Here is a 20,491-nt window from a genome sequence, read left to right on the forward strand (position 1 = left end):
CATGCCTGTAGTCCTAGCTACTTGGGAGGCCGAGGCGGGAGGATCATCACTTGAGCCCAGGAGGTCAAGGTTGTAGTGAGCTATGGCACCCCTGCACTCCAGCCTAGGTGACAAAGCAAGACTGACTCTCAAAAAAAGATGTTTTTTTAAATTAAAAACAAAAAACATGCTGATTAAGGGGTAGTAACTGGGGAGTGGGATCCTCAGGGAAATGGGAACCTGGGGACTGGCAGGGGCTGGCCCCCAACCCTGTCCATCTCAGAAGACTCTTGGCAACTGGGGGAGCGTGAGGTGAGCTGGAGGGGCCGGAGGGGGGAGGCGGCACTGTGCTTGACACATTGACACATTTTAGGATCTGTAACTCCCAGCAACACAGGCTGGAAGAGGTGAAGACAGAAGCTGCTGTGGGCTGGAGGGTGGGCCTGGAAGGCTGGCACCTCAGTCTGGGTGCAAAAATGAAATGAAAAATTAAAAACTTTAGAAAAAGTAAAACTTATTCATTGTTTTCAAAAGGAATGGCAGGTAAAGCATAAAGAGGCGAAGCAGCATGAAGGGCTTTCCTGCAGGGTCCAGGCAGGCCCAGCCCTCCCCACACTCCCTGGGCCTTGGCGAGAACCATGATGAAGCAACTTGATGGCTTCTGCATGTCACTGCAGGGTCGTCTACTCAGAGGTTCCCTGAGAACCCGGGTTCCAGGCCTCCTGCTCGCCTGTTCTTAACCTCTGCGGCCTCCTAAAGTCCCAGGGCATCTGTGTTGCGCCTGCCGTGTGTCTCCAAGGCAGCAAGCCCCACCAGACTTTTTCTTATTCTCAGTGTGACAAGACTGCTCTGTCCTGAGTCAGGAACCAGATACATAGATGCTAACAGCAATGAGAACAAAAGACAGGCAGGGCTGAAAGTCTGAGGAAGCTGTCTGGGGTGAAGAGACATCTGCAGTGTCCACAGAGCTGTGGAGATGGTAACAGGCTGAGGATGCCCCCGGCTGCCTGTGCACAGACGGTGAAGGCGTAGGTGGGGACAGAGAAGGGGAGCACCACGAAGCACAGAGGCCAGAGCAGAGGCCGCAGTCATTGTGCAGACAGTGAGAAGGAAGCACAGGACGCTGCCTGTGTGGCTGTCACGTAGGAAATCAAGAACTGTATGGCAAAAACAAGCACGGACGATGGACGGATATAAGCAGGAACAGGAACATGAAATGAAGTCCGGGCTGGGTCTGTGCAGACCTGCCACAGAAATGGAAGGGTATTCAGAGGAAGGAGGCCAGTGCCCTGCCACAGGTGAATGCCCTCCCTGCCACAGGGAGAAGTCTGGACGGGCTGTAACTGGACAGGCGCCAATCTGAGCATGCCCAGCACTGCCCAAAGTAGGGTGGGCAGGGGCACCACTCTCGCCTGAGGAGCAGCTGAAGCAGGAGAGAATTCACTCCATGATCAGGAGTGACCAACTGAGGCCCAGTGACGGCCGTGGGGTCCCTGCATCCAGTCGGGCCCCAGCCAGCCTAGCTGCACCCCTCCCAGGGAGGCATCAAAAAGGCAGCAGTGGCCATGACAGCATGGCAGGAGCCGCACTTCTCAGAGCAGAGGCCTGTGCCCAGCCACCGTCACCCCACAGCTCCAGGGTTCAGTCACACCTGCCACTGGCCAGTCAGCCATACATCAAGACCCCACCAGAGGCCCACATTGTTTTGATGAGACTCACAATGCAGAAATAAAACGTGTTAGGCCACATGCAGTGGCTCATGCCTGTAATCCCAGCACTTTAGGAGGCTGAGGTGGGCGGATCACCTGAGGTCAGGAGTTCAAGACCAGCCTGACCAACATGGTGAAACTCGGTCTCTACTAAAAATACGAAAATTAGCTGGGCGTGGTGGCAGGTGCCTATGATCCCAGCTACTCGGGAGGCTGAGGCAAGAGAATCACTTTAACCCGGGAGGCAGAGGTTGCAGTGAGCCGAGATTACGCCACTGCACTCCAGCCTGAGCAACAAAAACAAAACTCTGTCTCAAAAAAAAACAAAAAACAAAAAACAAACACGGTCCTCTCTCTTGCCCTCGCTCTTTCTCACATACATACTCAGATACAGAGAACCCATAGCAGAAAGCATTACATGATCAGAAGAGCCAATTATTAATTATTATTACTAATTCAGGACTTCAGAACTCCTCAAAAAGCATCTGCCCGACAGAAAAACTCTAATGAGCACCTTAACCCAATGGGAAGCAAACGAACTAAACTGCTTGAATAAAGGTAAACGGGGGTCATTAACAAGGAACTCCTCCTCTGCTATTTTTTTTTTTTTTTTTTGAGACGGAGTCTCGCTCTGTCGCCCAGGCTGGAGTGCAGTGGCCGGATCTCAGCTCACTGCAAGCTCCACCTCCCGGGTTCACGCCATTCTCCTGCCTCAGCCTCCCGAGTAGCTGGGACTACAGGCGCCCGCGACCTTGCCCGGCTAGTTTTTCGTATTTTTTAGTAGAGATGGGGTTTCACCGTGTTAGCCAGGATGGTCTCGATCTCCTGACCTCGTGATCCGCCTGTCTTGGCCTCCCAAAGTGCTGGGATTACAGACTTGAGCCACCACGCCCGGCCTCCTCTGCTGCTTTTAATGGACAACCACATCTCCTGCTCCCGGGCACCCAGACCTTCTTACAGAGGCTACAGTCTTGCCAAGGAGGAAAGGCCACGCCACAGGAGTAATTGTTTCAGGCAAGAATCAGCAATGGTTGCTGATTCTGAAAATACTCCAGGAATCGCAGGTCCTCCAAGACCAACAAACAGCTTAAAGGCACGATTTGGGGCTAGAATCTATACAAAAACAGCCTCCTTGCTGTACTCTAGAACCCTCAAAGGGAAGAAAAGGAACACACGAATGTGTTTAAATGACTTCATACCTACTGAAACGGGACTCATGCACACTACTCTTCGGACAATCAGAGTCAAGCCACACTGTCACAGCAGTCGGGTCCACCTGGCGTGGACAGAACCTAACCTGAAGCCCAGAGCGGGAGCGACCCTGGCCACGGCATGCACCGTAGTCAAGTCTCACGCCCACGTTTATGGGTGTCTCCTTTTCTAATGCCTCTCTAAACACCTCATTCCAGAGCCTCCATTTCTTTCTTGAGCATTCTGGTTCCCAGGCTTGACAAGACTTCTCCATCACTCCAATTAATTAGCTACTAAAAGAATAAGGCTCCTGGGAGGCCAAACTAGGCAGACTGCCTAAGCTCAGGAGTTTGAGACCAGCCTGGGCAACAAGGTGAAACCCCATCTCTACTAAAATACAAAAAATTAGCGGGCATGGTGGCCTGTGCCTGTAGTCCCAGTTACTCAGGAGGCTGAGGCAGGAGAATTGGTTGAACCCAGGAGGTAGAAGTTGCAGTGAGCCAAGATCATATCGCTGCACTCCAGCCTGGGCAACGGAGCGAGACTCCATCTCCCCCAAAAAAGGACAAGGCTCACTGATCATGAACCTACTTCTAATATTGTATGCCAAAGAAGCAGTCTAAAGTATGAAACGTGCACACAGATGTTTACCACAGAGTCACTTGCAACAACAGAATCTGGAAGGATCTCAGTCGTCCTTAACCACACAGGAATGGCCAAGCAGAGCAGTGGCTGGCCAGGGCCTCGAGGGCCACCCTGTCCGGTGTAGCTCTTCAACTCTGCACTGCGGTGGCAGCAGCCGCAGACAGTACATCCACCCTGGCCATGGCTGTGCCCCAACACGATGTTTTTACAAAAGCAAACAGTGAGCACACAGGCAAGGAGAACATTTACAGGCGTTAAAAAAAATACAGAGCAAAAGAACTATGAAACACCATGAATAATGCAAGCAATGGTAATTAAAAAGTATGCTCACAATAATTACAAGGATTTAAAAAACAATAATGCGGGTGAAACTGGCCAGCAGGGAGCACGGGCATTCACTGGGCAGTGGGGTCAGAGAGTGACTTCTCTCCATTTTTAGGACTTTCCATTTTGTCTCAAGTCAGCGGCAACATCTCGTGAGGTTTCTCAGCTACGCTGGCCCCCGAGGCAAACACTCCCTTGTGCCTCCCCTCAGAGGCCATCCCTCCTAAATCAGCCCACTCAGCACAAAGGGAAGGCCCTGAGACAAGAGGGCCTTCAGTCAAGAACATCTCTGAGAGACAAGCGGTGAGAATATCCAAAAGGAAATGAAGGAAACACACAAAAACACCTCCTCACAGACACCTCACCAGTAATAGCTTCTAAAATCTCAGTGAGGAGATAAAATGGCCAAGGTCAGTGGGCAGGGCCTGGAGCCCACACCAGCCTCAGCCACTGCAGGGGTCCCCCAAGAACCTGCGTTCTAGAATCTAACAGCAGAGAGGAAGCATGGGGAGCGGAGGGCAGGGCTCTGAGAGGGATGCCCAGGCTGCCTGGCCGTGCCTCTACAGCCTACTCACCTCGTACAGCCCCTCGAAGAAGGTGTTCTTGTCCTCTGTGCTCCACGACTCCCACTGCCGCCGGACCTTTTTGCCTTCTTCCTTCTCGCCACCAGAAGACCCTAAGTTCCGGGAGGAGGAGCGCGAGCCCCCTGCAGGGGCCGCAGGGGCAACCCCAGACACATTTCCAGACGATGATCCACCACCTTCAGCTCCTTGGAGAGAAAGCACCGTACAGTGATCTGTTCCCGAAAGCTGGCGGGCCGGGCAGGACAGAGGGCCAGAGGGAGGGAAGGGCCCACTGCCCTGAAGTCCCACTCCACACTCCTCAACTGAGGACACTGGCAGGCAGCACCCAGGACCCACGGCGCCAGCGAGGCTGCTCAGGACTGCCAAGATCTTTACCTGGCCAAATGACCCTCAAATGCTTTTACAGTTAGAAAAGGAGCACGATTCTATGTGAAACCATGTACCAGCACGACACTGCAGCTTAAGACACACTGTCCACAGTGCAGACAGAGATCTCTTCCATCTGCAAAATGAAGCCTCACGTCACATTTCGTGCATGTTTCTTTTGCAAATGAGGTTTTGGCTGAAATATTCTTACTATCTTTTCAAAAAAGTAGGTTGAGATTCAAGCTCAAGAAAACATTTAAACGTGTACACCACCACCTTCTTTTAGATTAAATCAGTGCTTCGGAATATGAACCATTTAATGCCTAAGAATCTTTAGTCTTAAAACTCCTTATCCTCAATCAATACCCACCAACAAAATGTACTGTTCTCAGAATGACCTGGTAACCTTGCAAATCCTACTACAACATCAGTCCCCAATCTCATGCCGAGTCCTCTGAGACCAGACAAGGAGGGAAAAGCCCAAGACGACCCCAAGGAGGTTTCAATCCCCAGCTGTGAACTGAGAACCCCGGCCAGGCTCCGCCGAGACCGCGGGCAGAGATGTGGCAGGAGTCAAAGACCGCAGATGAAAACTTTTCATGGCCTGACACACTCCTCCCACCCATCTCAGTTCCTCCTCACACTGGGAGCGGGAACTGTCAGGGTATCCCTGTGATAACCAGGGTTCTCTTTATATGGAACTGCAGGACCACAAAAAGTTGGGAAACCTTCAAACTCTGAAACAAAAACGTTTAAAAATCAAAAGCCAGCTGGGCGCGGTGGCTCACTCCTGTAATCCCAGCACTTTGGGAGGCTAAGGTGGGTGGATCACTCGAGGTCAAAAGTTCGAGACCAGCATCCCCAGCATGATGAAACCCCATTTCCACTAAAAATATAAAAATTAGCCAGGCGTGGCCAGGTGCAGTAGCTCACGCCTGTCATCCCAGCACTGTAGGACGCTGAGGTGGGTGGATTACGAGGTCAAGAGATCGAGACCACAGCAAGACTGTGTCTTCAAAAAAAAAAAAAAAATTAGCCAAGTGTGGTGGTGCGTCTATAGTCCTAGCTACTTGGGAGGCTGAGGCAGGAGAATTGCTTGAACCCAGGTAGTGGAGGTTGCAGCAGACCAAGACTGCACCACTGTGCTCCAGCCTGGATGGCAGAGCGAGACCCTGTCTCCAAAAAAAAAAAAAAAAAATGCAAAAGCCAAGCAAATGTAGATTATTGTAAAAATGCTTTCCTAAGGAGATAACCACAGGCTCTTCCGTCCAGATCCGCTTGTGGGTCCACCCAGAAGTGGGCCGTGCCTGGACAGCCACATGCAGGCTGGAGGCTCAGTGCCTCACCCAGTGGTGGTCTGTCTTCAAATTTGGAGGCGGAGGTTGCAGTGAGCAGAGATCGCACCACTGCACACCAGCCTGGGCGACAGAGTGAAACTCAGGATAAAAACAACAAAAAAAGAGCTTAAAAGAGAAAAAAACCTCAGCCTCTCAGTCACGCCAGCCCCATTTCTGGTAGTCAATGTCCGCATGCGGCCATCATTGCAGAGAGAGCTACCAGACGGTGCTGCACCTGAATGTCCAGTATTCACAGCCCGCTGGCGTGGAATAAACAATGCGTTCCAAGCGTGTTCCGCCCAGCCAGCTTTCCGGCTGCTCCATTCCCATCCTGCACAGACAACAGAAACAAAACTCAGGTATGCAAACGCTCTGCGCTACAAACTAGGTTAATCAAACGCCTGACATGTTATCTGGACCTGCTCATTTCTCACCAAACCTGGACTTAATCAACCTGGTGCTTCCCCAGAACCTGGGGCTTTCGCAGATGATGGACAGGTTCAGATGCCATTGGAAACATGACTCTTCAGTACAGGAGCGTGGATTCCTCACGTGGAGTCACTTCTGCAAGGACTGCCTGTCCACCTCTGCACCACCCACAACAAAGGCTTGCAGAGCCATTTTCAGGTTCCTAAGAAACACTCGCCAAACTATATTTTTCCAAGACCACAACTTGCTAACCGGCTCTGCCATTACATATCAGGTTTATTTTTGCCAGCCCATGTTGACATTAGGTATATTTGAAAAAGTAACAGACGTAAATTTCCTAAAATTCCATAATCCAGATGTCTTGCTAAATCTTACTGGATCACAGCACTGGTGATCCAAGACAAGGAGAGTGAAACAGTAAACACTAACAGAATGGAGTGTCTGAGCTGGACGGGTTCTCAGAGGTAGAGAGGAGGCAAAGGCACACAGAAGAGGTGAAAAGAAGGCACAACAGTAAAGGCAGCTCTGACGAGGCTGGTAAAACAGCACCCATTCCTCAGAGGAGCAGGCCACCTCCCAGCAGCCCGAGGCAGGTGCGAGGTGCTCACCCTTTCCTTCTGATGTTTTAAAAATGACACATTCTCAGTAGAGAAAAGTAAAGCAAGATGTACATCCAGAAAAGAAGGCAGGCCTGAGGTTGGGAGTTCAAGACAAGGCTGGACAACATGGTGAAACCCTGTCTCTACTAAAAACACAAAAATTAACTGGGCGTGGTGGTGGGCGCCTATAATCCCAGCTACTTTGGGAGGCCGAGGCCGGCGGATCACTTGAGGTCAGGAATTTGAGATCAGCCTGGCCAATATGGTGAAACCCCGTCTCTACTAAATATACAAAATTAGCCCCGTGTGGTGGCGTGCACCTGTAGTCCCAGCTACTCCGGAGGCTGAGACAGAAGAATCACTTGAAATCGGGAGGCAGAGGTTGCAATGAGCCGAGATCGAGCCACTGTACTCCAGCCTGGGTGGCACAGATTGTCTCAAAAAAACAAAGCAGATTGCCAGGCGTGGTGGCACACACCTGTAGTCCCAGCTACTTGGATGGCTGAGGCAGGAAGACTGCTTAAGTCCATGAGTTCAAGACCAGCCTGGGCCACACAGGGAGACCTTGTCTCTACAAAACAAAACAGACAAAAAACTCCCAAAAAACACGACAAGAAAGCAAATCGCCCCAAGTACATTATTCTAGACTTGGAATGCTTTTTTGGTTGTTGTTGGACAAGGAGTCTTGCTCTGTCACCCAGGCTGGAGTGCAGTGGTTCAATCTTGGCTTACTGCAACCTCTGCCTCCCAGGCAGTCAATTCTGGCACCTTAGCCTCTCAAGTAGCCGAGATTATGGGCACACACCACCACACCTGGCTAATTTTTTGTATTTTAGTAGAGATGGGGTTTCACCGTGTTGCTCAGGTTGATCACGAACTCCTGAGCTCAGACAATCCACCGGCCCTGGCCTCCCAAAGTGCTAGGGTTACAGGCATGGGCCACTGCGCCCAGCCTAAACTTGGAATGCTTTTTAAAAAAGAATCATAGACGTCAAAGCAGAAATGGACGGTGGCCTCTGGTTTACCCCTAAAATTTCAGATGCAGAAGCGGCTTCACTGCTTGACCTCGGCTCACTCAGTGACTACAGCTCAAGCGAAATGAAAATAGAAAGTGAGACCAGAGACACCTGGTGGAATACAACAACGGCAACTTGGGCAAGGCCACCCTCAGCTCAGAGAAATTCAGATGAAAACAAAAGGTGATGACTGAAGGAGAAGACAGAGAAGCAACAAGAAAAATGAGAGGAGAAAGGCAAGACATGGAAAGAGAAAACGATGTAAACAAAACTAGGTGGGCTTCTCTGGGTGCAGGACACCCAGCGAAAAGCAGAAGGCCAAAGCCAGGTCCATCTGTGACTGTTGTTGAGACCACAGAGGCTGAGCATGGTCTGCACAACGAGGAGAACCATCGAGAAGCCTGCAGGAAGTGGGGTGCAAAAGCAGGATCCCCAACAGTGTGCTCTTTGAAAGCAAGAGCCGTGTGGGACTCTCCCACGCCCAGGCCTGGTCCCAGGCCTCACACATGGCAAGTGCTCAGTGACAGCACAGGGTCCCATGGAGCCCAGATAAAGGGCCTCCCCATGCTCCCTCTGCCCCTGGGCAGCCCCAGACAGCACATCCCAGGCTGCTGGGACCCAGGTTATCCCAAACGGAACCCGCCTTCCTGTTTAGTCCACGTCAGTGCCACAGTTCTCCAGAGGCCACACTGCTACCTAATTTCCCCTTCCCATCTGCACGGCGTACTTCTCAAGCCAGCTCTGTGCTGCCCAAGTAGACAATTTCAACAGCCTCTTCTCGGGGCTCCCAAACCCCAGCACCTGCCGAAGCCTGCTGTGCAGTGTGTGCAGTGAGGACACAGCCATGTGGCCCCAGTGCACTCTCCCAGCTGCTGACCCCTCTACCTAGCTCCAGACAGGCCCTACCACCTGCTCTTTGCAACACGTCCTCTTCCCCATCACATGTCCTAGGTTGGCCTGGAATGCCACCACCTTTACCCCTTCATATCACCTTAAAAAGAACAATTATCCATATCTTTCAACTGGGGAAGCTGAGGCACGGGCTGAGTAGGTCACCCACAAAGCCACACAGCTGCTCAGTGCCCAGCAGGCCTGGAAGTAACAGAACCTGCATTTAAATGACGCCTTTAAAATGCATTCAAATGCCCTGCTTCTTCCTGTCCTTGCAATGTCCTGTCCTCGCAATGTGTAGCTATCTCCATCTTACAAATGGGGAAACTTTCACAAATTATTAATAGCAATATGTCATTTAAAAAAAAATGAAACGGGGAAACTGAGGCTTTAAAAGCCCCAAAGTCAGTAGTCAGCAAGAACCCGGCAACCTTCTCACTCGAAATCCAGGCGTTTCCCATGCCGTGCCATCAGAACAGCTCTGAAAACCAAGCAGCACACACTGTCCTGTCACAGAGCTGGAGGATCAGGGTCGTGGTGCGGGGGACACCGACCTCAAAGTCCCTCCCTCAGTCTGGAAAAGGCGAGAATTAAATGACTTGCCCAAAGGCACGCGGCTAATAGACAGCCAGAGCTGGGCCTTTGGAAGATGTCTGTCTCTGGACGTCAGAGGTCAGACGCAAAAGCCCAGTGACACCCTGTCGTCATCTCTAACATCAATTCACTGTCCTGGAGCACTCTTTCTGTGGTTTGGTGAACTTCCTTCCGAGGGTTAGGAACAGTAAAATCAAGAGTGACAGAAGACCCACTAACTGCGAGGAAGTCAGTGACTGGTCTGGAGGTGAGGGGACTGCAGCGAACACACACATCTCCCCCAAGCTTCACTCATTCTCAGCTAGAAAGGCACTGGCGACACCCGCTCGTGGAAGGGCATCTCCAGACTGGACCACACCCCAACCCCAGCACAGGGACACGTCCTCACAGCCTACGTCTGCAGCATAAGAGTGCAGGGACCCTTCCCAGGAGGCCAAGGATGGCGCAGAAACTGCAGAGGTCCGACGCATCCACCTCCAAGTCTCCTGAGGCATTCTGTGCCTCTCCTAACACAGGGCATTGCATCAGATGCTGGTGCCGGCAGCTCCGGTCTTGGAGCTGGAGTTGTGGCTGAAGGCTTTGTGGACACCATCTCCACCAAGGTCACACGGCAGGATCCTTCAAGCAAGCCAAGTTGCAGGCAAGGTGTCATCTCAGATGAGTCCTGAGCCTCCCCTACCCGCCCTATCGTCATGCATACGCAGTGCTGTCACTCCATCCTATACGACAGGCAGTCAGTGAGCAAACGGGGACCCCTCCCGACCTCACATTATCCCATCAATCTAAAGATCTGGTCCACACTCCAGGCGTGCCTGCAAGAGCCCTGGTCAGGGTCGCCCGACTCTGAGATGTTCTCTTTCAGGTTCTGAAGCTGACCTGAAACCTGATGGTCTCCACAACACCCCCTGGGAGTCACTCACACCGTCCCCCTCTCTGCCGGGACTCCCACCCTCAATGCCTGCAAAGCTCAGCGTCCTCCTGCAAGCTCCGACCAGCACCGTCTCCTTGAAGATTCTCCCCTTCCACAAATATTTGAGAGAAACACAACTATAACTCCACTGTTTCTATAAAAGCGTATGCCCTCTTCATCAAACACCAGAAGATTTCTAATTGTATCCTGTAAATATTTCACGATATCCCAACGAAACCGCAAACTCCTGGAATGTCTCATCTTTTCCGCGTCTCTAATGCGGTTCTTTAGTGTTAAAAATGCTGCTGTGCCAGGCGCGGTGGCTCACGCCTGAAATCCCAGCACTCCGGGAGGCCAAGGCGGGCGGATTGCCTGAGCTCAGGAGTTCGAGACCAGCCTGGGCAACACAGTGAAACCCCGTCTCTACTAAAATACAAAAAATTAGCCCGGCGTAGCAGCGTGCACCTGCAGTCCCAGCTCCTCAGGACACTGAGACAGGAGAATTGCTTGAACCTGGGAGGCGGAGATTGCAGTGAGTCGAGCTCGCACAATTGTACTCAAGCCCAGGCGACAGAATGAGACTCCGTCTCAAAAACAAAACAAAAACAAAAACCAAAACCCCGCTGCTGTTACCAATGTGACAAAGAGCTTCTACACACCACTTTATACAACAATGTTAATTTTCACATTTCTGATTTAGATATCTGGAAGCATCTCCCTGTTATCTCGATATCCTTATACAACCCAAAATAAAACACAAAAATGAAAATCGAAAAGTCTACTTCATTAGACAACTTCACAACAACAGACACCACAGAAACTAGTTTTAATATCAAAAGTATATAGGTATTTGAAAAGCAGCTCAGCCTTCAAACCAATGTTTAAATGTTGCCTTACCTACTTTATCTTTTTTAGTTTTGTTTTGGTTTTGAAAGAGGGTCTTGCTGTGTCACCCAGGCTGGAGTGCAATGTCCACAGCTCACTGTAGTCTCCAACTAGCAGCCTCAGGTGATCCTCCCACCTCATACTCCTGAGCAGCTGGGACTACAAGTACAATCTTTTATAAGACATCTTTTTGAAATATCTAGAAACTACAATCAGTACACAGATTATACAAAATATAAAGAGCAAATTGTGCACAGTTGTTTACCGATTCCTACACACAAATGACTGTCACTTCAGACTACACTACCCTATTTTGGAGATGGTGCATTTCCCCATCCATGATGGAACTGCAGTTCTTCGGAGTGAGTGAGGGGGGCTAAAATAAGCAGAGGCTCTCTGTCCCCACCCCCAGTGTTCTCTCATCCCATCTGCCCCAGAGGAGCACCAGCATTCCTGGACTTCTACTCACCCCACAGGTAGGCCCCTTACCCCGCCAGCCTGTGCAGCCTCCTCCTGCAGTCCTGTAATCTTGAAGCTGCATGCATTTTTCATGGCAGAAACACCAGGTGCCTGTTAAACACCTTATGGCTTAAGGCAGGTGTTTATTTTTATTTTTATTTATTATTCATTTTGAGACGGAGGCTCGCCCTTGCTGCCCAGGCTGGAGTGCAACAGCGCAATCTCGGCTGACTGCAACCTCCGCCTCCCGGGTTCAAGCAATTCGGAGGCAGGTGTTTATTTTATCCCAAAGATGGACCAGTTTGCCCAGGGCCAGCCGGACCACGAACTGGCCAAACAGGGAAAGGTATGAGGACCCTGTCTTGTGACCGACGTCTTTCAGATGATTTCTGCGGCTCTGAGCCAAAATCTCCCGTGCGTCCCAGAGTCATGTGGATGGTGTAGTAGAGCTGAAGGAATGTCTGTTTTGGGATTTCTGGCCTGCAGCTTACCTTCTGCTTAGGTTGAGCACGTGACTTAAACAATCTACTTCAGGTTCTGCACTCATCTAAAAGCGAAATTACAGAGATGCAAGATGCCTGGCACACAGGCACTAAATCACAGCTACCAACCCTTTATCAACGCAAAAAAATTTAAATTTGAAATTGTACTAGAAAAAAAAGCATTTTGCATTGGAGCCAATAAACAGTCTCTTCTTACAGAGAAAGAAAACACACTCGCATGCACAGAAGTCAAGCAAGGAGAGACTTTCCTTTACTCCACAAGTCCTTTCTTCCAGATTCACTGTGAGAGTCTCCGGCCCAGAGATTGAAACTGGCAAGGGCAGTAAGTAATCAACCAAAGGAACTGCCAGTGATTGAGCTATGTATTCCTTAGGCATAATCGAAGTTACATCATTTCCAAGTGAAAAATTGAAAAATGAAGTATTGATCGTTTCCTCACTGAAAGATGCTCACCACTCCAGATGCAGATTTCTCCAGAATGTAAGAGGATTCTCCCCTGAGCATTGCTCTGAAGGTGAGCTAAAGAGTGTTGCGTGGCAACTGCCACCACCCGGCCTTCTTTTCTGACGGGTAATGGAAGTGACGACTGAGCAGAGGTCTCTCCAAAGACTGGTGTCAGAGGCTGTCCTGGGCAGTGAGGTGCCTCCCAAGGCACCGAGGAACCTGAAAGCAGAGAGCAGCGGACAGGCAGCCTTCCTTCCTGGGAAGCTCCGAGGCAGACAGCGGCCAAGAAGTTCTGAGATGCAAAGGAGACCCACTTCCTACTCCTCTCCCAAAAGCCACCATTACAGCTTAGTTTATTATTTGCTTAAAGATATATTTGCGGCCGGGCGCAGTGGCTCAAGCCTGTAATCTCAGCACTTTGGGAGGCCAAGACCGGCGGATCACAAAGTCAGGAGATCAAGACCATCCTGGCTAACACGGTGAAACCCCATCTCTACTAAAAAATACAAAAAACTAGCCGGGCGAGGTGGCGGGCCCCTGTAGTCCAAGCTACTGGGGAGGCTGAGGCAGGAGGAGAACGGCGTAAACCCGGGAGGCGGAACTTGCAGTGAGCTGAGATCCGGCCACTGCGCTCCAGCCTGGGCGACAGAGCGAGACTCTGCCTCAAAAAAAAAAAAAAAAAAGATATATTTGCTTGTGGCCAGGTGCAGTGGCTCATGCCCGTAATCCCAGCACTTTGGGAGGCCCAGGCGGGCGGATCATGAGGTCAGGAGCTCGAGACCATCCTGGCTATCACAGTGAAACCCCGTCTCAACTAAAAGTACCAAAAAAAAAAAAAAAAAATTGGCCAGGCATGCTGGTGGGCGCCTGTAGTCCCGGCTACTTGGGAGGCTGAGACAGAAGAATGTTATGAACCCAGGAGGCGGAGCTTGCAGTGAGCTGAGATCACGTATCTGTACTCCAGCCTGGGCCACAGAGCGAGACTCCATCTCAAAAAAAAAAAAAAAGAGATTATTTGCTTGCTAAAGTGGGATAACGGATATGTCAGGAGGAGAACAAATTCTAATAAATTTGCATCTTATTAATATTAAAACATAATGAAAAGTCCCACGCTTCTCTAAGCCACACAACGGGACAAGAAGCAGAGCAAGAAGTGCCAGCGACCTGAGCGTGAGCCAAGCTCAGGAAACGTTCTGCACTTTAGCAAGCCACTCTCAACCATACAAACAAAAGCAAGCCTCCCCTCATCCCAACTGCCAAAACTCTACCTGATCACTAACGTCTTAGCAGCACTTCACTTATTCATACTAGTAGCCACGGACACGTCTGAGAGTGCTTTCACACCAACGCGCCATTTCATTTTAGCAGCTGCACTTCAAGGGGCTGAAGCAGCTGCTCTCGTTCCTTGTCTCACAGGTGAGCACACCCGACAGAGAAGCATCTCCAAGAGGGTGAAGGGGCAGAGCAAGGTTGGAGACCAGGGCATGGGGGACGAATGCCGGCTGGACTCGAGGTCCAGGGCTTCTGAACCATGAACAACAAACCTTTGAAGGAACCATGGAGCTTACGTGAGCTTAGACATACCTGTAACTAGCAATAAAAAACTAGTAACAAGCAAAGCCACTCATGTTTGCCAAATTGATCAGCAACTTTCACACCAAAATAAATTTATATGAGGCAAGTTTTAAATTCTGCAACGTGCTAAGTTACCTTATATTTACATCTCTAAATAAGTATACTTATGTCAGAATTGTTTACCAATGTGTAAGGCCATGATTCCGGAGGCCAGCCTTCTTTGGTTGAGAATGAGGCAGGAGAAGTGGGCTCAATGGAACACACTTGGCACACCTCTCCAAAGCAGGTTCTCCATTAGTTCCTAATATATTTCCTTTCCAAAACTACCAGGACCATTCACGGAATTTAAACGAACATTTCCCAAGGAAGGAAGTGAAAGATTTTTTTTTCACGTGAAACTCACTGGAAGTTGATGTTATATTTGCTATTTATACAAAGTGCTGCACATGTGGTCGGAAACAAAAGGAATCAAAGAGCCATTCACCTGTGTAAGGAAAAAGCACAAGGCTGAAATAAAAACAAAAGCAGACAACAATGAAGTACTGGCACATGGAGAACAAAACTAACACGTCGTTTTCTTACTATCTTGGTAGAGACCCCAGCTAAGTAGCAACATTCGCCATCACCTCAGAATACAAGGGCGAACACTACAAACTGTTGCTTGTTCACGTCCATCGTTTTCATCACTCTTTCCTTTCTTTGGCACAGAAGTAAACTCCAGTTGCAACTCAAAGGGCCCCATCTCTATGCCCTTCCTACTTTCAAGCCAGGAGCTCTTGAAGGAGAGGACAGTGAGTCCAAGTCAGACCCCAATGATCCTTTCTCCGCTTCTTACCCATCTTCCCCCAATGAGTTTCAAAAGCCTGCTCCTTTGGTGCATTGCCACCGCCTGATGTCTGGGAAAGAGACACAGCAGGTACTTTTTTCTCTTCCCCTTTCCCAAATATTGTCCGCTGTTTGAAACAGACAACCATAGAAAACCATCAGTGATCCTTTGGGAAGGAAACAGCTTTAAGGGATATCTTCACTCCCCCCAAGAAAGGATATTCACTGCCTCTTCAAAGAGTTTAAATACAGAAAGTCGCAGCCTCTTCGAAGGAGAGAGGGGACACATGCCTGATAAGTGCCACCCAAAGTGAGGGCCTCAGTGCAGGCCGCGGGATGGGTGAGCTAGGGTGGAGCCCGGCTGGGGCGATGGGTTCCTCTCCCCCGCGGCACACCCCGGAGAGGGGCTGGGGTCTCCCAAGGTGATGGGTCGCCCTACCTTTTCCGCGGGGCCCCGAGCCACCGGCGTTGCCGCTCCCCAGGGCGCTCGGAGGGTCCTTCCTGGGCCTCTTGCTCTGCGGCCGCACGCTGGACCGGAGGAAGTGGTGCTGGTCCTGGGGGCTGCCGTGCGGCGGGGAAGACGCCTGCGGCGCGCCGGGGGGCGCGGGGGCGCCGTCGGCGCCGGCCCGGGGGGTCTTCTCGTCCCTCTTTGTGCCGCTGCTCTCCTCGGCCGCGTCTGCGCCGCCGGCCCCTTCTCCTTCCAGGGACTCCTCATCGGCCGCCCGCTTGCCCAGCTTCTTGAGCCCGTCCTCCCCGCTGCCGCCGTCGCCCAACTTCACTGTCATCCTGCGGCCGGGAGAGGGGAGGCGGCCGGTGAGGCGGGCGCAGGCCGGGAAGTTTAGCGGCCCCGACGCGCTCTCAACATGGCCGCCGTTGTTTGTTCCAAATCCCCTCTCGGCGGCTCGGCCCGGCCCGCCCGAGCCCGCCCGAGCCCGCCGCGGCCCCTGCCGCCCCCACGCCGCCGCCCCCGGCTCTGCCCACCGGCCCGGGACCCTGCCGGGCCTCCCCGGACGCCCCCTGGCCGAGGCCCGCGTCCAGACGCCCAGGCCGGCGGCGGGAGGGCGCGACAGCTCGGCGGACCCTGCCCGGCCCCGGCCCCGGCTCTTGGGGCTATGGGACCCCCGGAGCGGGCGCGAGTCCGGGCACGGCTGCGGGTCCGGGCCGCCGCGCCGCCCGCAGTCACCTACCCGGCGGGGCCGCGGCTCATGGCCTGGCCCTAAGCGCCGGCCTCGCTCCCTGCGCCGCCTCGGCCGGCCGGACCGCAGCCCCAGCCCTAGCCCCTCGTCCCACCCCCTCCCCGCCCCCCGAAAGGCGCGGGGCTCCCGGGCCCCGCGCACCTGCCCCGCGCGCTGGTCCCCAGGGTTGGCCCTAGAGGAGGGCGGAGGAGGCCGGATCCACCCTGGGACGGGAGAAGCGCGGGCTCGCCTGCCCGCACGGGGAACTCCATGGTGGCCCAATGCCGCCGGCCCGCCTGCTTATTTTAAAACACACGTAAAGAATAATCAGCTCCGGGTCTCCGGGAATCTTCTTCCCAGGGTGGGAGATGTGAGCTGCTGCGAGGATGTACCAGTCAAAAATGCTTTTGCAACAAAGGAGCCTGTTGCATGGAACAGGTTGGAACCACCCGGGAAACTGACAGCCCAGTTATGTCCGGGTCCAAGTGCAAGAAGCGGTAGAAGACATGGGTGTGAAAACTCTTGGCAGCAATTAATAAAATTATTACATTAACTTTGCTACCCACTGCCCCGTAAAATGTCAACAACAAAATGCAGTGACTAAAAATGCTGCAGCCCAGAAAGCGGAGCCATTCAAAAATAAACTCAGAGAATCAGGTACACACCAACCGCTTCAGCCCAGAAACAGTCCGGGACGGGCACGTGTGAGGAAGCAAAAAGGCTGAAGATGCCTCAGCAGATACTGACCCTGCGTTCAACACAGCTGATGAGAACGGGGGCATTTCCACTTCCAAGGAACACACGATCGAGGCACCACCACTAACCACGAAATACAGGGACGCGGGCGAGGACCTCTCTTTCCCAGAGATGGGGAAATGGCTTCAAAGTCGCACTGATGCCCCCACCCTGAGGTGCAGATCACGCAAGGATCCGTGGCCGTTTTCTCCTGTGGGAATTGGTCTAGCGAATCCCTTGAGTTCACGCTAGTTTGTAAAAACTCTGCCAAAGAACAAAACCACCCACGACAAACACCCCAACTGAAGGCACTTCGTGGCACAGGACTTCCCACTCTTCCTCCTCAGCCCACCCCTTTCTACTCAAGAAGCCCAAACCCCCAAAGACCTCTTCTCGGGCTCCAGAGAACCCCGCTGCCCAGGGACCTGTCCGCCCGCAGGCCACGCGCGACCCAGGCAAAACCAGCTGGGCCCCCAGAGTGAACTCGCCCGCTGGCCGGGCTCCACTCCCAAGACGCCGACCGAGCACGGGCACGCGCTCTTCGCCGCCGAAAGGACCGACGCCGTCCCGATTTTACCCTAAGGCCAACGAGCACGGGGATGGCCTCCTTTTCGCGAGAACCTCCAACCAGACTGGACCGTTCTCGGAGGCGCAGTCTCCTCGAGCCCCGTCCCGCTCCGCACCGGCGCGCGTCTCGCGATGGGGACGCAGAAGCCTCCTCGCCCCGAGGCCGGTTCAGGCTGTACCGCGCGCTGTGGAAGCGACGCCTCCCCCGCGCTCTCCCGCGCCGCCCCAAAGGACCCCCTGGCCCGGCCTCGCCATGACAACCCCAGCGCCCAGCTTTGGTCACCTTTTTCATCAACGCCGGACGGCAGCCTGGCTTCCCGGGGCCTCCCCGGGTGCCCGCAGAACCAGCCGGGCCGGGCAGCCCCGGCCCCCGAGCGCCGGCTGCAGTGAGGCGGCGACGCCTGGCTGGTCGTCCGCCTTGGGAGCGACTGGCCGAGCGGCGCTAGCCCCGGCACGTCCCTTCCCCGGGCCGGCGCGCGGTAGAGGGGGCTGCGGGCGCCGATACCGCCGCAGCTCAGCCTAGCAAAGCCGGCCCGCCGCGTTCAACAGCAGTTCCGGCTACGGCGGCCGGTGGGGGCCGCACGGACTGCGCGCGGGGGCGGGGCCGGGGCGCGCGGGCGCGCGGGGCGAGGCGACGAGCGCGGGGGCGAGCACGCCCAAGGTTTCTTCGGGCGCGTCTCCGCAAAACGGCGCCCCCATTGGCTAGGTCTGGGCGGGCGCGCTCGCCCGGTGGGCGTAGGGGGCGAGCCCACGGCGCGAGTACTGTTGTGACGCCAGTCTCGCGACCTTGCGGACTGTGCGTCTCTTCGGATTGGTGGACAGGCAGCCAATAGGCCAGGGCCCGTGCTGTGATTGGCCGCAGCCGTGTTGACGGATGCATGAGAAGAAAACGCCGTGGTAGCTCGCAGTGTGGAATCGGGCGCGAACCTGAGTTCTGAGGAGAAGTGTGGAAGCGCGTCCGAGGCAGTTTCGCGCACCCTTTCCTGAGTGGGGTGTGTGCTTCTGCGCTACGTTAGCGTGGCCGAGCGGTGCTGGGCACTTGGTCATTTTCTTCATAGCAACAAAGCAGAGGGGTGTTTTTCAAATTCTAGTGTGTTTTTTTCTTTTTTTTTTTTTTTGAGACGTAGTCTCGCTCTGTCGCCCAGGCTGGACTGCAGTGGCGCGATCTCGGCTCACTGCAAGCTCCGCCTCCCGGGGCTCAGGCGATGCTTCTCCCTCAGCCTCCTGTAGCTGAGACTACAGGCGCCACCGCACCAGGCTAATTTTTGTAATTTTTTAGAGACGGAATCTCGCCATGTTGCCCAGGCTGGTCTCGAACTCCTGGGCTCCAACGATCCGCCCGCCCCGGCCTCCCAAGCGCTGGAAGCCCAGGCGCGAGCCCCGCGCCCGGCCGCCAGCTGCTTTCTGGGGGGCGCTCCCTGCCTTGCTCGGTTCTGTGGAGTCCGGGGCCCGGCAATGGACACAGGCGCTCAGTCACCCAACAGCTCAGGACACTGCCGAGCGCATCGACTTTCCCAGAAACGCCTGACCCACGCCCTCCACTCCCAGACTAGAAAAGCGGAGCCCAGCGAAGGCCTGGGCTGAGACCGCCCGGCGCTGGAAAGGGCCCGCCTCGGGATGCACGGGAGGGGAACACGCCCAGGAGGGGAGGATGCCGCGGTCGACTGGGGCTGTGACAGCGCGCCCTCAACACGAAGGGGACCCGGACGCCCGCCCTGCGCCGCCGTCTCTCCTAAAAAAAGCTCGTCCGGCTTCTGTCTTGCAGAACGGAATAACCCGGCCCCCGGCGCTCAGACCTCGGAGCCGCACGTGCGTGCCCGATCGCCTTCGGCTCTTTCCGGCCGCTCGGGGCGTTTCGGGCGTCCTCGGGGCCGCCTCGCTCACCTTCGGCTATTTCCGCGTTCCTGGCGCGCCGTTGTCCCGGCAACGCGCGGCGGCTCAGCGGCCTGGCAGAGGTGAGTGGCCTCAAGGGCTAGGGCGGCCGACCCAGGTCCTTAGGAGCCAGGCGGGGGTTTGGGGCCGAGGATCTGACCGGTGGCGGGCGTCGGGACCCTCCTGTCTCCTCCCACGATCCCGTCGCCGCCGAGTCCCCGCGGCCCCTCGCGGGTCCCATCGAGGGTCCCATCGAGGCCGGGGCGGGCTTGGCGCGGGGTCCAGGTCGCCCCCGCACGGCCTCGAATCGCGGCTGATTCCGGTCGCTGGGAGAGTCCCTTTGGAATGGGCGGGGTGGGGAGGTGGGCGGCGCCATCACATACCCCAGATGAAGCGGGACTAACGAGAGGAGCAAAAAAAAAAAAACATTCTATGCTTGGTCACACGCTGGGTCGGCTCTGAGGGTCGCGTTGCATCAAACCGCCAGCGCGTGGCTTCTCGATACCGTCCGCTGGATGCAACGAGGACCCTGCGCAGACCGGAGGCTCTGGATTGTGGCCTGGAGAGCGAGGCTTTGTAGGGTGGTCCCGGGTGCCTGCCCCTGAGAGTCCACCGTGGAGCCCCGTCCAGGGGTTCCCTACTCGGCGTCACAGAGGAGGAAGGTTACTCAAAGCCCTGTGACCCCGTGCCGCTTAGCTGAATGGGCTTAACAGATTCTTTCCAAAAGCTGATTTAATGGAGGCACTTGTAGAGGCTCTGGAGACGCTGGACGCCTAAAAGTGAGAGGAGTACATCAGTTAGAATAAATACAGTTTTTCTTTGGTTCCCCAAAGTTGATACATCTCCCAGTTGTATGTTCCGGAGACTGGGACTTTGT

General features: G+C 54.0%; 2 protein-coding genes across 2 annotated transcripts in view; one reads left to right on the forward strand and one right to left on the reverse strand.

Moving 5' to 3' along the window:
• The window catches only part of CRAMP1 (cramped chromatin regulator homolog 1), a 67,219-nt gene extending 51,169 nt beyond the window's left edge, over positions 1-16,050 (reverse strand). The window contains exons 1-2 of the mRNA XM_025371146.1: positions 15,705-16,050; positions 4,424-4,617 (exon numbers count right to left, since the gene is read on the reverse strand). Coding sequence (XP_025226931.1) covers positions 4,424-4,617; positions 15,705-16,050 — 540 coding nt within the window. The remainder of the gene's footprint in view (positions 1-4,423; positions 4,618-15,704) is intronic.
• A 2,512-nt stretch (positions 16,051-18,562) lies between these two features.
• IFT140 (intraflagellar transport 140) overlaps positions 18,563-20,491 on the forward strand; it is a 105,936-nt gene continuing 104,007 nt past the window's right edge. The window contains exons 1-2 of the mRNA XM_025369803.1: positions 18,563-18,708; positions 19,508-19,697. The gene's annotated coding sequence lies outside the window, so the exon portion shown is untranslated. The remainder of the gene's footprint in view (positions 18,709-19,507; positions 19,698-20,491) is intronic.

Source organism: Theropithecus gelada, chromosome 20 (genome assembly GCF_003255815.1).
Source record: "Theropithecus gelada isolate Dixy chromosome 20, Tgel_1.0, whole genome shotgun sequence".
Classification (NCBI taxonomy): domain Eukaryota; kingdom Metazoa; phylum Chordata; class Mammalia; order Primates; family Cercopithecidae; genus Theropithecus; species Theropithecus gelada.